The 13,959-nt window shown below is 36.6% G+C and overlaps 1 protein-coding gene across 1 annotated transcript in view; it reads left to right on the top strand.

Annotated features, from left to right (window-relative positions):
• AKNAD1 (AKNA domain containing 1) overlaps positions 1–13,959 on the top strand; it is a 55,048-nt gene that overhangs the window by 9,337 nt on the left and 31,752 nt on the right. The window contains exons 2-6 of the mRNA XM_021000493.2: positions 4,282–4,463; positions 8,620–9,718; positions 10,387–10,426; positions 10,640–10,788; positions 10,885–10,944. Coding sequence (XP_020856152.1) covers positions 8,738–9,718; positions 10,387–10,426; positions 10,640–10,788; positions 10,885–10,944 — 1,230 coding nt within the window. The 5' untranslated portion in view covers positions 4,282–4,463; positions 8,620–8,737. The remainder of the gene's footprint in view (positions 1–4,281; positions 4,464–8,619; positions 9,719–10,386; positions 10,427–10,639; positions 10,789–10,884; positions 10,945–13,959) is intronic.

Raw genomic sequence — 13,959 nt, forward strand, 5'->3', positions numbered from 1 at the left:
CATCCCATTGAACCCAAGCAGCAATCCAGTCTTTTCTTTGAAGGTCTTAAAAAGGAAAATTTGAAGAACTTTCTTCAATATAGAGCTTAACCCCCTCTTTCCTCCCAGGCTTTTTGTTGTCCTTACCTTTCCTTGCCAGCATCAAAGCTCATTCTGAGCTTTAGACCTCATGACATTATTCTGTAAGACTGCACCATGCTCATATTCAGCCTCTGTTACCTGCCTTATATCATTTGATGAATTCCCTATGTGTCCACATTGGTCTTTTTTGACATCTCCTATTTTTCCTACTCACTGGAATGATTTTCAATCTTGACTCCAGTGGACATTAAACATAGTTCTCTCTGATAGAAAGGTGGAGGCCATAAGCCCAAGTCATAGGATCATACAGTAGTTATGAAGCTAGAAGGGGCCCCAGAGGCCATTTAGTCTCATATCCTTATTTTACAGATTATTTTTACATATCAGGAAACTGAGGCCAAGGGAGATAAGACTTACTCATAGTTACATAATGAGTAAATCTCAGAGGCAGCTAGGTGGTGTGATGGATAAAGAGGTGCCCCTGGAGTCAGGGTAGACCTAAGTTCAAATCTAACCTCAGACTTTACTAATGGTGGGAGCCAAGGCAAATTATTTCTCTTCTGTCTGTCTCAATTTTCTCATCTATAATTGGGGATGATAACAGTAGCACTTACCCCTCAATGTTGTTGTGAGGATAAAACAATATTTACAAAGTGCTTTGCAAACTTTAAAGTTTTATATAAATTCTAGCCTTAAAAAGGTAGGATTTGAACTCTGGTTCTTTGACTCAGAAGCCAGTGCTCTTTCCACTGTGCCATGCTGCTCTATCAACCTTTTGTTGTGTAAGCCTTTTTGATTAGATTTGCAAGATACCAGACAGGTGCTTTTTTTTTTTAAACCTGCCTTTGTTAGGCATATTCATCCCACTACAGGAAGTTGTCATCCCTATGTGCTATGGTCGAGAAATCCAAATTCTGTTTTCAGGCAACACCTTTTAAGCTATTCGCAGTTCATTTTTCATTTCTGTACCCCTTTACCTTTAAAGGGAAACCATAAACCAAACACAAGTCTAAGCTCCTGTGATTTCAGCTTCTTTCCCAAGACGTTGGAATCTTTGGAAATACTTTCTTGGTTCCTTCTGGCAGTATCATTTGTGACCACTTGAATCACCAGAGGTGGTAATAGTCATCCAGTCTGACAAGTCTGGGGAGGTTCTCAGTCATGCCTTGAATACGTGCCCAAGAAGACAATAGATCTTTCATCATCTGAGGTTGACAAATAGCTGCCTCAGTATCCCTGAGTATGAAATCACCAACCACCATTACTTTTCTCTTTTTCTTCCTCTAACCCCTACTGGATTAGAGTAGAGACAGCTAGTGGAGTGATGGATAGAGCACTGGACCTGGAGTCAGGAAGACCTGGGTTCATATTTGATCACAGACACTAGCTTTGTGACCCTCTACAAATTGTTACCCTCTCTTTGCCTCAGTTTCTTCGACTGTGAAACAAGGATAATAATAATAATTTACATGTACAAAAATATTTATAGCAGTTCTTTTTGTGGTGACAAAGAATTGGAAATTCAGTGGATGCCCATCAATTGAGGAAAGGCTGAACAAACTGTGGTATATGATTGTGATGAAATATCTTTATGCTATAAGAAATGACAAGCAGGATGCTTTCAGAAAAACCTAAGAAATATTATATGAACTGATGCAAAGTGAAGTGAGGAGAACCAAGAGAACATTGTACACAGTAACAGCAACATTGTATTATGAACAACTGTGAATGACTTATTCTCAGCAATACAATGTTCCAGGATAATTCTGAAGGACTTATTGATGAAAAATGTTATCTCAGAAGTTTGGATCTTTGTGTTTATCAAGGACAAGTTTAATATGGTCATTTACTACTGTATTGTGTACCTAATCTATTCCACTGATCTATTTCTTAGCCAGTATTCTATTCCATTTCTTATCCAGTGCTAGATTATTTTGATGATTATCACTTTGTAATACGGTTTGAGATCTGGTAGGGCTAGGCCACCTTCCTTCACCTTTTTTTTCATTGATTCCCTTGATACTCTTGACCTTTTGTTCTTTCAGATTAATTTTGTTATTATTTTTTCTAGCCCTATAAAATAATTTTTGGTAGTTTAATTGGTATGGCAATGAATAAGTAGATAAATTTAGGTAGAATTGTCATTTTTATTATATTGGTTTGGCCTGCTCCTGAGCAATTAATATTTCTCTAATTGTTTAGGTATTATTTATTTGTTATTATCTTATTCATTATTTCTATGAAAATTATAATTCATATAGTTCCTGGGTTTGTCTTGGCAGGTAGGCTTCCAAGTATTTTATTTATCTGCAGTTATTTTAAATGGAATTTCTCTATCTCTCCCTGCTAGATTTTGTTGGTAATATGTAGAAGTACTGATGTTGTGGGTTTATTTTACATCCTGCAACTTTGCTGAAGTTGTTAATTATTTCAAGTAGTTTTTTAGTTGTTTCTCTAGGATCCTCTGAGTATACCATCACATTGTCTACAAAGAGTGATGTTTTGTTTTCCCACTGCCTAGTCTAATTCCTTCAATTTCTTTTTCTTGTCTTATTGCCATAGCTAACATTTCTAGTACAATGTTGAATAATAGTGATGATAATGGGCTTCCTTGCTTCACCCCTAATCTTATTGGGAAGGCTTCTAGCTTATCCCCCTTATAGATAGTGCTTGCTCTTATTTTAGGTAGATACTACTTATCATTTTAAGGAAAGCTCCATTTATTCCTATGCTTTCTAGTGTGTTTTTTTTTAAATAGGAGTGAGTGTTGTATTTTGTCAAAAACTTTTTCTGCATCTATTGAAATAATCATATGATTTTTGTTGATTTTATTATTGCTATGGTCAATTAAAAACACTAGAAATCATAGGAATAAGTGGAGCTTTCTTTAAAATGGCAAGTAATATTATTACTACTTAAAAATAGTACAAGCAAGGGAGTTTAGGGATAGTATATTTTTTTACTTGTACCTGGGATTTTGCTGGTGTAGGGAACTCTTAGTAAAGAAACTCCCTCAATCAATGGATATCAGCAACTGTTCTGCAAATTATATATTTTTAGAGCACTTCCTGGAACACTGAGAGGTTAATTTAATTATTCATAGTCACACAACCAGTATGTGTCAGAGACTAGACTTGATCAAACTCCAGGTCTTCTTGGCTTTGAATTTGGCTCTATCTCCAAAAGTGTCTATGTTGCCTCTCAGCAGTATATTATTTTTTTATCATAATTCAAGTTAATAATTTTTAGCAGTCTTAAGTATCACAATAAACCATTTACTAGGTGCCAAAAATTCCCTAAGCATTCCATAAAATAGGACTGGTCTATGCTTTATGGAATGTCTGCACACTAATTATACATATGCCTCCTGGCTAAATTTGGTAGAAGAGTCAATTTCAAATTCTTACGGTGTAAGGGAAACTATTGCCAGGGCTTGAGTTAAAATTTGCTTGCCTTAAAGTTTCATGGAGAAACCACTCCAACTAATGATCCTCATTGGTTCAGCAGAATTTTTTTTTCCTAGCTTTAAAAACAGAATCAGTGTAAATATTTGTAACAGCTGGTCACCAAGTCCGTGTATCTGCATGGAAGAAATACCTTTATTTCTTAGACTGGCTATAAATAACATAGCCATATGGTTCTCTCTCAAGTATTGAACAGGTTTCTTGTGCCTTCCTTATGACATTAAAACAATGGCAGGATGAAACCAATACTACATTCAAAGGTATATAGTTACAGTTAAAAAGACACTGCATTTGTAAGAAACTTACAATTCAGAGATAAGGTTACCAGGTCTGATTGCATGAGAGTAATCAAATGTAGTCATTATGGAAGCAGCATGGATCATCTTACATTTGAAAATATTTTAATCTAGAAAATTGAATGCAACACATTAGATACCACATCCAAGGATACCTGACTCCTGGATGTGGCCTAGGATGTTGTTATACTAAACACTCATTCATTCTCCCTGGGCAAGTAGAAGTCCTGAGATAAGAATGTAGAAAGGAAATGTGGAAATAAAAAGACAGTCCACTCAGGTGTTTTTGGATGCTTTTTTAAATGCAACAGAAATTCAGATCAAATCAGAAGTAAGTTGCATATCTGGAGTCTTCTGAGTGATTTTCTTACTTGATGATACCTGGAAGAAACAAGGAATCTGAAACTCTGTCTCTTTGTTCTGCCATTCCCCTCTTCAAGTGTCTTGCCCAGTGTCACACAGTGAAATGTCCGAGGCCAGATTTGAACTCAGAAGATGAGCTTTCCTGATTCCACTGCGCCACCTATCACCACCGGTCATCTTGACTTTTGTCACGGACAACTGGAAGAAAGTGAGGCTGACAACTTTGCACAGCTCTGCCTTGCTTAAATTCAATTCACACGTAAGTCAAGACATCACCCATGATGTCATTGAGTGTCCTTTGAAAATGAAGGATGAACAATTACCACCACTTCACAAATTGCCAATTGTGGGTAAAAAAAAGGTGGCTTATAATTAGAGAAGGTTTTTCAAAACCTTTTCCAAAAGGTCCAACAAACAGATCAGTCTGTAACCTCTATAAACTAGGTAAAGTAAGTGAACTTCCCAATTGCTAACCAAGGTTTTTGCCCATTTCTTTCAGCTCTTGTGAGACCTAAAAGTGAGAGAATGTGTAGTATATAACTTTAAGGTGGCAGAAAGCAAAGTGGGTTTGTGTATTAAAAGCCCCCAACCTTAGATTCTACCCTTTTTAGATGTCACAGATGTACCAACAAAGGTGGCCGTATCTCCATTGTTGGGTCATTATCTCTTGCTTCTCTCTTAATGTGGTTACAAAGGTGGGAGGGATGTTGGAAATGAGACTCAAGACAAGAGAGCGCTTGTAGCACAACCTGGATTCCCTGACACCCCCAAAGGGGTGGAGGACAACAACACAGGCCTGATTTCTCCTCCTTCTTGGGCATAGGGCCCCTCCTACACTGAATGGAAGGCTGGTGGTGTTCTAATTCAGAAGTGATGGTGGTGGGGTGGGCTTGAGACCTTAGGACTGCTTAAGGACATGACCATAGTTCTCCTTTCAGTGATAAGGCCAATCACCTAAGGTAGAACTTTATATTCTTACCAAATTGGCTTTATTGAGTAAAAAAAAACAACAACAACACAAAAAACCTGAGCACAAACAAATTAATTATTCAACAACCCACTTCAACTTCTAATTCTGGGACAAATTTGATTTTCTCTTCCATAGGTAGTCCTAACTGATCCCATCAGATTTCTGAGTCATCTTATGCATCTTCTTATACAGGATTCATTTTCCTACTCCAAAAGTTACATCAAATTTCAATGTCACAATAAAGTAAAGTATTTAAGAGATAGTTGTCAACAGAGCTATCACTTTGTTCCCCTCTTTGGTGAATGTCCAGACAGAAATGTTTGATAAGATTATGTAACTATGATGCCTTGGCCTTCACTATCCCGGTGACCACTTGTTTATTCCCAGAGAGATCTGTGAGCTTTTGCCGAGCACATAATGGCCAATACCTCTGCTGGAGCAGTTAGCGTTAGCAGAAGGATTCACCTGATTTCAGTATAATGTACTGGGCTTCTAGACAAGGTTATGTTCAGTTTCTGGGTGGAATCTCTTTTACTGATATTTTGAATTCCAAGGTTGAGCTGTCAACTCTGAAGCGATGCTTCATTTAAAGGAGTTCATTAAAGTGCTTAGAAATGTGGATGGTTCAGGAAGAAAATATGAAAAAAAAAGGCAAAAAAAGCATTGGCTTAAGAAGTGTCATATAAATGATGAAAGGAAACCTTTGTCTCCTGGCTTATCTAGACATCCTATTTCCCTCCCCCACTCCCCCAAAAGGGTATAAGAATAAATGATAGTTTTTTATTAGTTTAAATATGATTATTTTCTGAAATCTGAAGATGTCAAATTTGAATATTTAGGATGGTTGAAACCTTCTACAAAATGGGTAGGTACTCTAACCTACCCAGTAAGAAGTTTTGCATTAAAGGGAATAAGCATACAAGGACATGAGACATGATGAGGAAGTTTTGGGCTATACCCTGACTTGTAAGAAATCTGACAAAAGAAAACTAGCTCTACCTTGACATTGTCTGAATTTTTATTTAGGAATAAAAAAATTTCACATTAAAGTATTTTATAGGTGCTCAGTTTTAAATGAAATACGGCATTTGAAAATAGAACTTAAGTGTAGGTTTCATCTTTTTTTTTCATCAATCCACTCATAGTTGTTCCCTCCTGTACCCAAATAGAGGCATTTGTACTTTCACTGTTGTCCTTTGAATATGTTGACACTAGAACTTTTGGTAAGGGGCAAAACAAAGCAATTCTGGGTGGGAGGACTGTTCGCCCTGTCCCAGCATTAAGCTAAAACTTATTTTCTTTGTGTCTCCTGGAAAGCCTAGAGGAAATTTGATATTTTGTTTGTCATTTGGTCTTCAGTTATAGTAGCTTCTGACTCTGCTTATCTAGGTGAGTCTGGTTTTAAAGTCAATATGTTCCCCAGAAATTAGAAATCAAAGTTTTAGAAGGAGAGTAATTTGAAATGTGCCGAAGGATCTTCCCATTTAAAGAAAATGTGTGGTTAGTTTAGTCCCTTTGATATATATATTTGTTGTTAATAAAGAAACTAGTCACTCCCTAATTTATCTGCTTTTTAAATCTGGTTTTTGCATGTTGAGTTTTCTTACCTCCCAGGGCACATCTGCATTAAGGTCTCAGTTATATCTCAGTTATCACCATTATTGCTCAGTCAGAATTCACCACATTTAGTTTGGTTTTCTTCATTAGGGAATGTAATGAATGCCATTTCTTCTGGGCATTTAGCCTTTTTTTTTTTATTAATTAAAGTTATGGCTTTTAACAGATCACTCAAATACTCAAATTCTCTCAGAGAATTCTAGAGATAAGAGAATCTAAGAGCTTATCTAGCCCAACCTCATAATTTTAGAAATGAGGAAAGTGGGCTTAATGCCTTGGGTTGTGCTGTTGGTTTGTGATAGAACTGACTTTCAGAACCACTCAGCTCTTCCACCAGATAAACTAAAACTATTATTATACTATTTCTGAGAAGTACAGGGAGGCTTTTTGAGCTGCAAGGGAGATACCAAAAGGAAGGGTTTTTTTCCCAATATTTTCAGTCCTAGGTGGGAGGTAAAGATAGAAGTAGACCAAGGGGAAGTAGATGAGGGGCGTCTATGGGCTAGGCTTTAAACACCAAATTTATTTTGCGAACATTAAGTACCCACTAAATTCAAGACACTGTGCTAAGTAAGTCCTGGGTAGGTTCAAAGACAAAAATAAAACTTGTGGCTTATGTTCTAGTGGAAGAATAGACTACATACACACACACACACACACACACACACACACATACAATGTTATTTGAAGAGGAAAAGAGCACTAGTCATTGAATGGCAAGGGAATTAGGGAAGGCTTCTTGGAGGAGATGGTCCCCGAGCAGATAGCCTGGAAAAGAAGATAAGGATTTTGAAAGACAAAGATAAAGAGGGAGAACACGACAGGCACACACACAGGGAGTACACACAGGTTTGTGCAAATGTACTGAGGAAGGAGATGGCATGTTGCATTCAGGAAGCAGATGAACAACAAATATGAGGAGCTATCAAATCATGAGCAGGGAAGCAATGTAAAATGAATCTGAAAAGGTAGGTGGGAGGCAGATTGGGCAAGTCCTTGAATCAGGCAGAGAAGACTGTATTTTATCCTAAAGGCAATGAAAGATTTTTGAACAGGAGAGTAACATTGTCAGATCTGTGCCTTAGGGAGACGTGGGTTCAGATGCTGTTTCAGCCCATTCAGCACAGTAGGGACAATGGTTCGGTCATATTTCTGTCCTTTTCTGGGCCCTCCTCAGTCATTCAATTATGCGTCAGGAGTAGACTCTAGGGTCCAGGAGAGTCAAGGATGGAGACGCGGACTCCCGTGGTGATTTTCCACTGGAATGAAGATGGTCATACAACTATGTGTGGAAGGAAAATAAATTAGAGTGTCAATAACATGTAGACTTACTGACATTTGTTAATAATGTGAACATTTTTTTCATAATTTGTTTAAAAATCATGTTTTGTTTATATTCAAAGAAAAAAGTTCTTAAAATGCTTTGGTAAGCCATACCCTCAGAGAGTATTTTCCTAAAATAGGATAGCAAATATTCATAATTTTTTCTCTCTTTAGTTAGAGGTAAGTGCCAGTCAAAATTCAAGGAAAGAAAATACACCTTGGTGGGGTGGGAGGGAGAGAGAGGGCATTCTTGCCTGTCTCATTCTAGAGCCATTTTATATATTTGACTGAGATGTTAATACAGTGCTGATAATGGATTAGACTTTTGTTAAGCTCATTACCTCCCCATTGGTAAATGCATTTCTCTTTAAGCAGATCCGTTATTCCCTAATTTTATTTTGATCTTGTTTGCAAAGATGTGCCAGTTTATGCTATAGTGAGATATTACTGTTTTGAATGATTCTTCTGTATTTAACCGTGAAGTTGTTTTTTTCATGTCTCACAGAATAAGATATATACAATAAAAGCATTGTCTGAAAAGGATCAATGAAGACTGGAGGACATCTAATTACGGTTAGTCCGAACAGCAAGCAGTGTAGTGCAAAAGAGTAAACTGAACACTCATGGATAATTTGGATTTATCTGGAGATACAACTGATAAGGAGCAAGAGGACTTGCCTTATGATGGGAATTTGATAGACAAGGCTGAGCTGCTCCATAGCCACTGTGATGAGATTTTCCCCTTAATAAAGGATGTGCCTGCAGCTGTCCAACAATCAATCTTTTCATACACAGGAATGCCTCAAGAAGACACTCACAAGAGATATGCAAATGATACTTTTCCTGAAACTTCTGTAATTAAAAAGGGCAATAAAGAAGAACTATACACTGGATTTTTTCACATTCCAACTAATAATAAGAGGCCTTCAAATTCACAAATTTCTGATATTTTACTTCAACATCTGTCCAAAAAAGAGTTTCCAAATGCTATCCAGCCTGTTGCTTGTGAAACTTTCCCTGAGCTGTCATTTGAAAGTTTTGATGAAACCATTGTTAAAAGCCTTATTCTGCATTGTAGTGAAAGTTCTTTGTCAAGAGAACCAAACACAGAACCCTTTGACCAGGTCCTCCATAAAAGAAATGTCATCTGCAAACAGTCGAGTCACAGGCAACTCACAAGTAATGAAAGTATTTTTGATTTTAATTTTGAAGAGTCATTGGCTCCTAGAGACTGCTTTCAAGGAATTCCGAATTTTGTAGCTGAAAACAGAAGCCCAAATTATCTACAAACAATGTACGCAGGGCAGACACCTCAGCAATGTCTGTTTGAAAGACTTAGCTCAGACAATGGGCTTACCTATGGCCAAGATCAAGTTTATGATTTCCTTTCTGATTTCTCTCAAGTTGCTCCCCAAATCAGAATGTCTAAACCTAATATCCAGCATAGATTGGCAACCATAATTCAGCAAACCAATTACTCTCCTAACTTGAGTGAGAAATCAGCTATTGTGCAAGATGGTTTAGAAAGTATGGCTATGAATTTTCTTGTCAGAAAGCCCCAAGAGAATAAAGAAGAAACTATTGAGTTTTTGCAACACTTACAGGTAAGTGAAATGTGACTCTGGGAGGTATTGCAATTTACCCTTTTCACCTGTATGAGTGTAGCTAGTGGGAGCGCTTCTGGGGGAGAGTCAGGAGACCCGCAGGCAAAATCAAGCCTTTACTACTGACTTTGTGTACAGTCTTGAGCTGGGGTAATTCACCTCTCTGGGCTTCAGTCTCTTCATCTGCAGATTGAAGGGACTGGATTAAATAGTTGCTTGGGATGTTGGGACTATTAGATGCTCTCTGAAAGTCTATTCCATCTCAATGGTTCTTTTCTACTTTGAAAAGCTCTCATTGGCGAGGACTGTCACTGTGATGCCAGAATTAGCTGTACTATATAGTAGCAAGATCACTGGATGTACAGTCAAAAGACTTGAGTTCAAAATCTGGCTGCTTCTACTTATTACCTATGTGACCTTGGGTGAGTCACTGCTTCTCTTTGGGCCTCAGTTTCCTCATCTGTAAAATGAGTGTTGTCAAACTCCATGGTCTCTTCCATCTCTAGCTCCATACATAGATGTACATATATCCCATGATCTATATCTCCAACACCTAACTAATTTTACAATTATATTCCTCTAATGTTAAAATACCTTTTGTATGTCTCTAGTAGTTGTCTCCTTCATTGGTATGCACAAAAAAAATGTTCTTTTCCTCTATTGTACAGGTAGAGCCTCTCCTGGATGTTTCAGAAACAGCTGTTTCAGGTAGACATTTAAAAAGTTCTTTTAGATTTATATAATATATGTATATAATATATAATTATATAATATGTGTGTGTGTGTGTGTGTGTGTGTGTGTGTGTGTATTACAGTGTTGGCAATATCTGTGACTGTTACTATAGATTTCTTTTTGCATTTCATCCTGGCATTGTGGGCAATAATTGTAAATAATGACTAATGCTTGATGTTATTATACAGGATTAGTATCGAAGGCAAATGTCTTGAAATTATCATCAACTGCTGAAGTACGGTTGCCTTCAAGGCCCTCCCAATTACTTAAAAAAACAACAAAAAGAGACAATATGTGTCAGGAGCTAACGGAGCAGACCAAGAACTTGAAAACTAAAGTAATGTTTAAAAACACTTCGTATTATAGAATGATAGAATGATAGAGATATCTGTGCAGAAAACTTCATGCTTACACCAAATTTTTTTTGTAATAGGTAGAAGAATTTTCTAAAAGATTAAACCAGGATGCTACCCCTTTAGAAGGTAATAAACAGGTAATAATTCTAAATCTCCATCTATTGTCTTCCCTGGCTTCCTTTAAGCCCCACTAAAAACCTATTTTCTACATGAAGACTTTTCTAATCCCTCTTAATTCTAGTGACCTTCCTTCTATTAATTATTTCCTATTTATCTTGTATATATATTGTTTGTACATGTTTGCTTGTCTCTCCATTAGATTGTGAGTTCCTTGTGGGCAGAGATTGTCTGTTGGCTCTTTTTATAGTATTTGCACAGTGTCTGGCACATAGCAGATGCTCAATAAATGTTTTTTGATTGACTAATACAATTTAAAAAAACCAATTTGTTAAAGAAGTCAATCCAATTTAACAATTTTTAAAAGCACCTACTACTTGCAAGGCACCGTGCCTAGGTGCTGGCAATATGAAGATGAAAATGAAGCAGCCGCTACCTTTGCAGAGCTTACATTTTACTAGAAAGGTACAACATGTACACAAATCAACATTGTATAAGGAAAAGAGAAAAGAGAACGAGCAGAAACAACAGGAGGGATACGATTGAATCATACGGAAAATGCAGAAGTAACTGGGTCATCAGCTATAAAGGTTGTGTGAAAATTGACATTGTTTTCTCCAGTTATATTCTAATTGCTAGGCCCTTTTCAGGAAGCTTCATCAATATAGTTAACTGATGCTTTTGGGAGAAAGATGGTGTGTAGGGGATGGGGTGCTGGCCTCCTCAACTCCTGTTGTTCAAGGCCCTCTCGTCTCTACAATCTGATACCAACTCACTTTTCTAGCTTTATTGCATACTATTATCTTGACACATTCTAAATACCAGCAAAACAAAATTATATACTGATTCAAGTCAACAAGCATTTGTGAATTGCCTACTATGTGCCAGGCATGGTGTTAAGTGCTGAGGATACAAAGAACGGTAAAATAGTCTCTTCTCTGAAGGAGTGCACAGTTTAATGGGAAGGACAACTTGCAAACAACTATGTTCAAACAAGCCATTTTCTACAGGATAAACTGAACATAATCTCTGAAGGAAAGTACTTGCTTTATGCTCTTCCTACCTCTGTACTTTGTGTGTAACATGCCCCATAACAAGAATGTTCTTTCTCCTTAACTTTTCCCCTACCCTTCCATCTCCACCTGTCAGAATCCATTCCCTTACCCCTTCCCCGAAGCCTTCCTTGATTCCCACAGCTATAAATCATACAATTATAGCTCTTTTCTCAAATCTCTCCTATGCATTTATATTTTAGGTATTTGTATATTTGTTTTGCAATTAAAAACATTTTCCCCAACAACTCAATTTTATTTTCAGTTCTGAATTTTCTCCGTCTTTCCCATCCATTGAGAAGACAAGAAAAACAAAACCCGGTACAAATATGTATAGTTATACAAAACAAATTCCTATATTAATCATGTCCAAAAATAGAAAGAAAAAGAAAGAAAAGAAAATATGTTTTGGTCTGTACTCTGAGTCCATCAACTCTCTTTCTGGAGGTAGATAGCATGTTTCTTCATAAGTCATTTAGAATTGTGGTTGATTATTGCGTTGATCAGTCAGTAAGGTTTTTTTTTTAACTTATTTATTTTATTCTGAACTTAAGAAATAAGACAAGCATTTCAATAACAAAGTGGGATGGAAAAACAGAGGATTGCACCTGAAATTTCAGATCCATTATGTGTAACTTGCTATTCCTTTCAAATATAGTTGGGTGTTTTTATTGCTCTTACTGCAATTCTTCTCCTGGTTTTGCTGACTCACTCTGTATCAGTTCATAGACATCTTCCCAAGTTTCTCTGAAACCATCCCCTTTGTCATTTCTTATAGCACAATAGTATTCTCTCATATTCACATACACAACTTGTTTAGTTATTCCCCAACTGATGGTCATCCCCTCAGTTTCCAATTCTTTGCCACCATAAAAAAGAGCTGCTAAAAATATAGGTCCACTTCCTCTTGCTTTGATCTCTTTAGAGACAGACCTAGAAGTAATATTGCTGGAGTGAGTACAATTGAATGGTTTTGGGGGCATAGTTCCAAATTACCCTTCAGAATGATTGGATGCGTTTACCAACAGTGCATTAAGGACTTATTTTTCTATGTCTTGTAACTGTGTTCATATAGTCCTTGTGAGTGTCTTGACAGGTACTCTCCCAAGTGTTTCATACTGTCTGTAGTTATTTCAAATGGAATTTCTCTTTGTATCACTCCCTGATGTGTTTTGTTGGTAATATGCAGAAATATTGGTGGTTTGTAAGAGTTTGTTTTATATCCTGCAACTTCACTGAAGTTGTTCATTGTTTTGATTAGTTTTTCAGGTGGGAATTTTAAGTAAACCATCATATCATCTGCAAAAAGTGATACTTCTCTTTCCTCTTTGCCTATGCTTATTCCTTCAATACCTTTTTCTTAGCCTATTGCTATACAATAGGACGGTACAATATTGAAGAATAATAGCATAGCCTGGAATATAGTAGGCATTTAATAAATGTTTATTGGCTGATTGGTTTCAAGACAACTTTACAATCCCAAAGGACTAATGATGAAATATACTATCTGCCTCCAGAGAAAGAACTGATATTGTTTTGAATACAGACTGAAGCATGCTATTTTTCACTTTCTTTCATCTTTTCTTTTGTTTCTTATACAAAATGACTAATATGAAAATATTTTATATAATTGCACACGTATAACCCATATCTGATTGCTTACCATCTCAGGGAAGGAGGGATAGAATTTGGAACTCAAAACTTTAAATAAAAATGTTTTTAAAAAATAAAATAAAATACTGAGGATAAAAAAGGATTCCTTTTCACCCTTAAAAATCACTGAGGATCCCTTCCCCCAAAGAGCTTTTATTTATGATGGTAAATATCTATTGGTATTTTACTATATTCTAAATTAATAATTTACTATATTCTAAATTTACTATATTCTAAATTAAAACATCTTAGTATTAGTATGAAAATAGTTTTGACCTCATGGATCCCTGGAAGGGGTCCATGAACAGGGCAGCTAGGTGGCTCAGTGGA

This window comes from Phascolarctos cinereus, unplaced genomic scaffold, assembly GCF_003287225.1.
Source record: "Phascolarctos cinereus isolate Bilbo 61053 unplaced genomic scaffold, phaCin_HiC Scaffold_5;HRSCAF=322, whole genome shotgun sequence".
NCBI lineage: Eukaryota > Metazoa > Chordata > Mammalia > Diprotodontia > Phascolarctidae > Phascolarctos > Phascolarctos cinereus.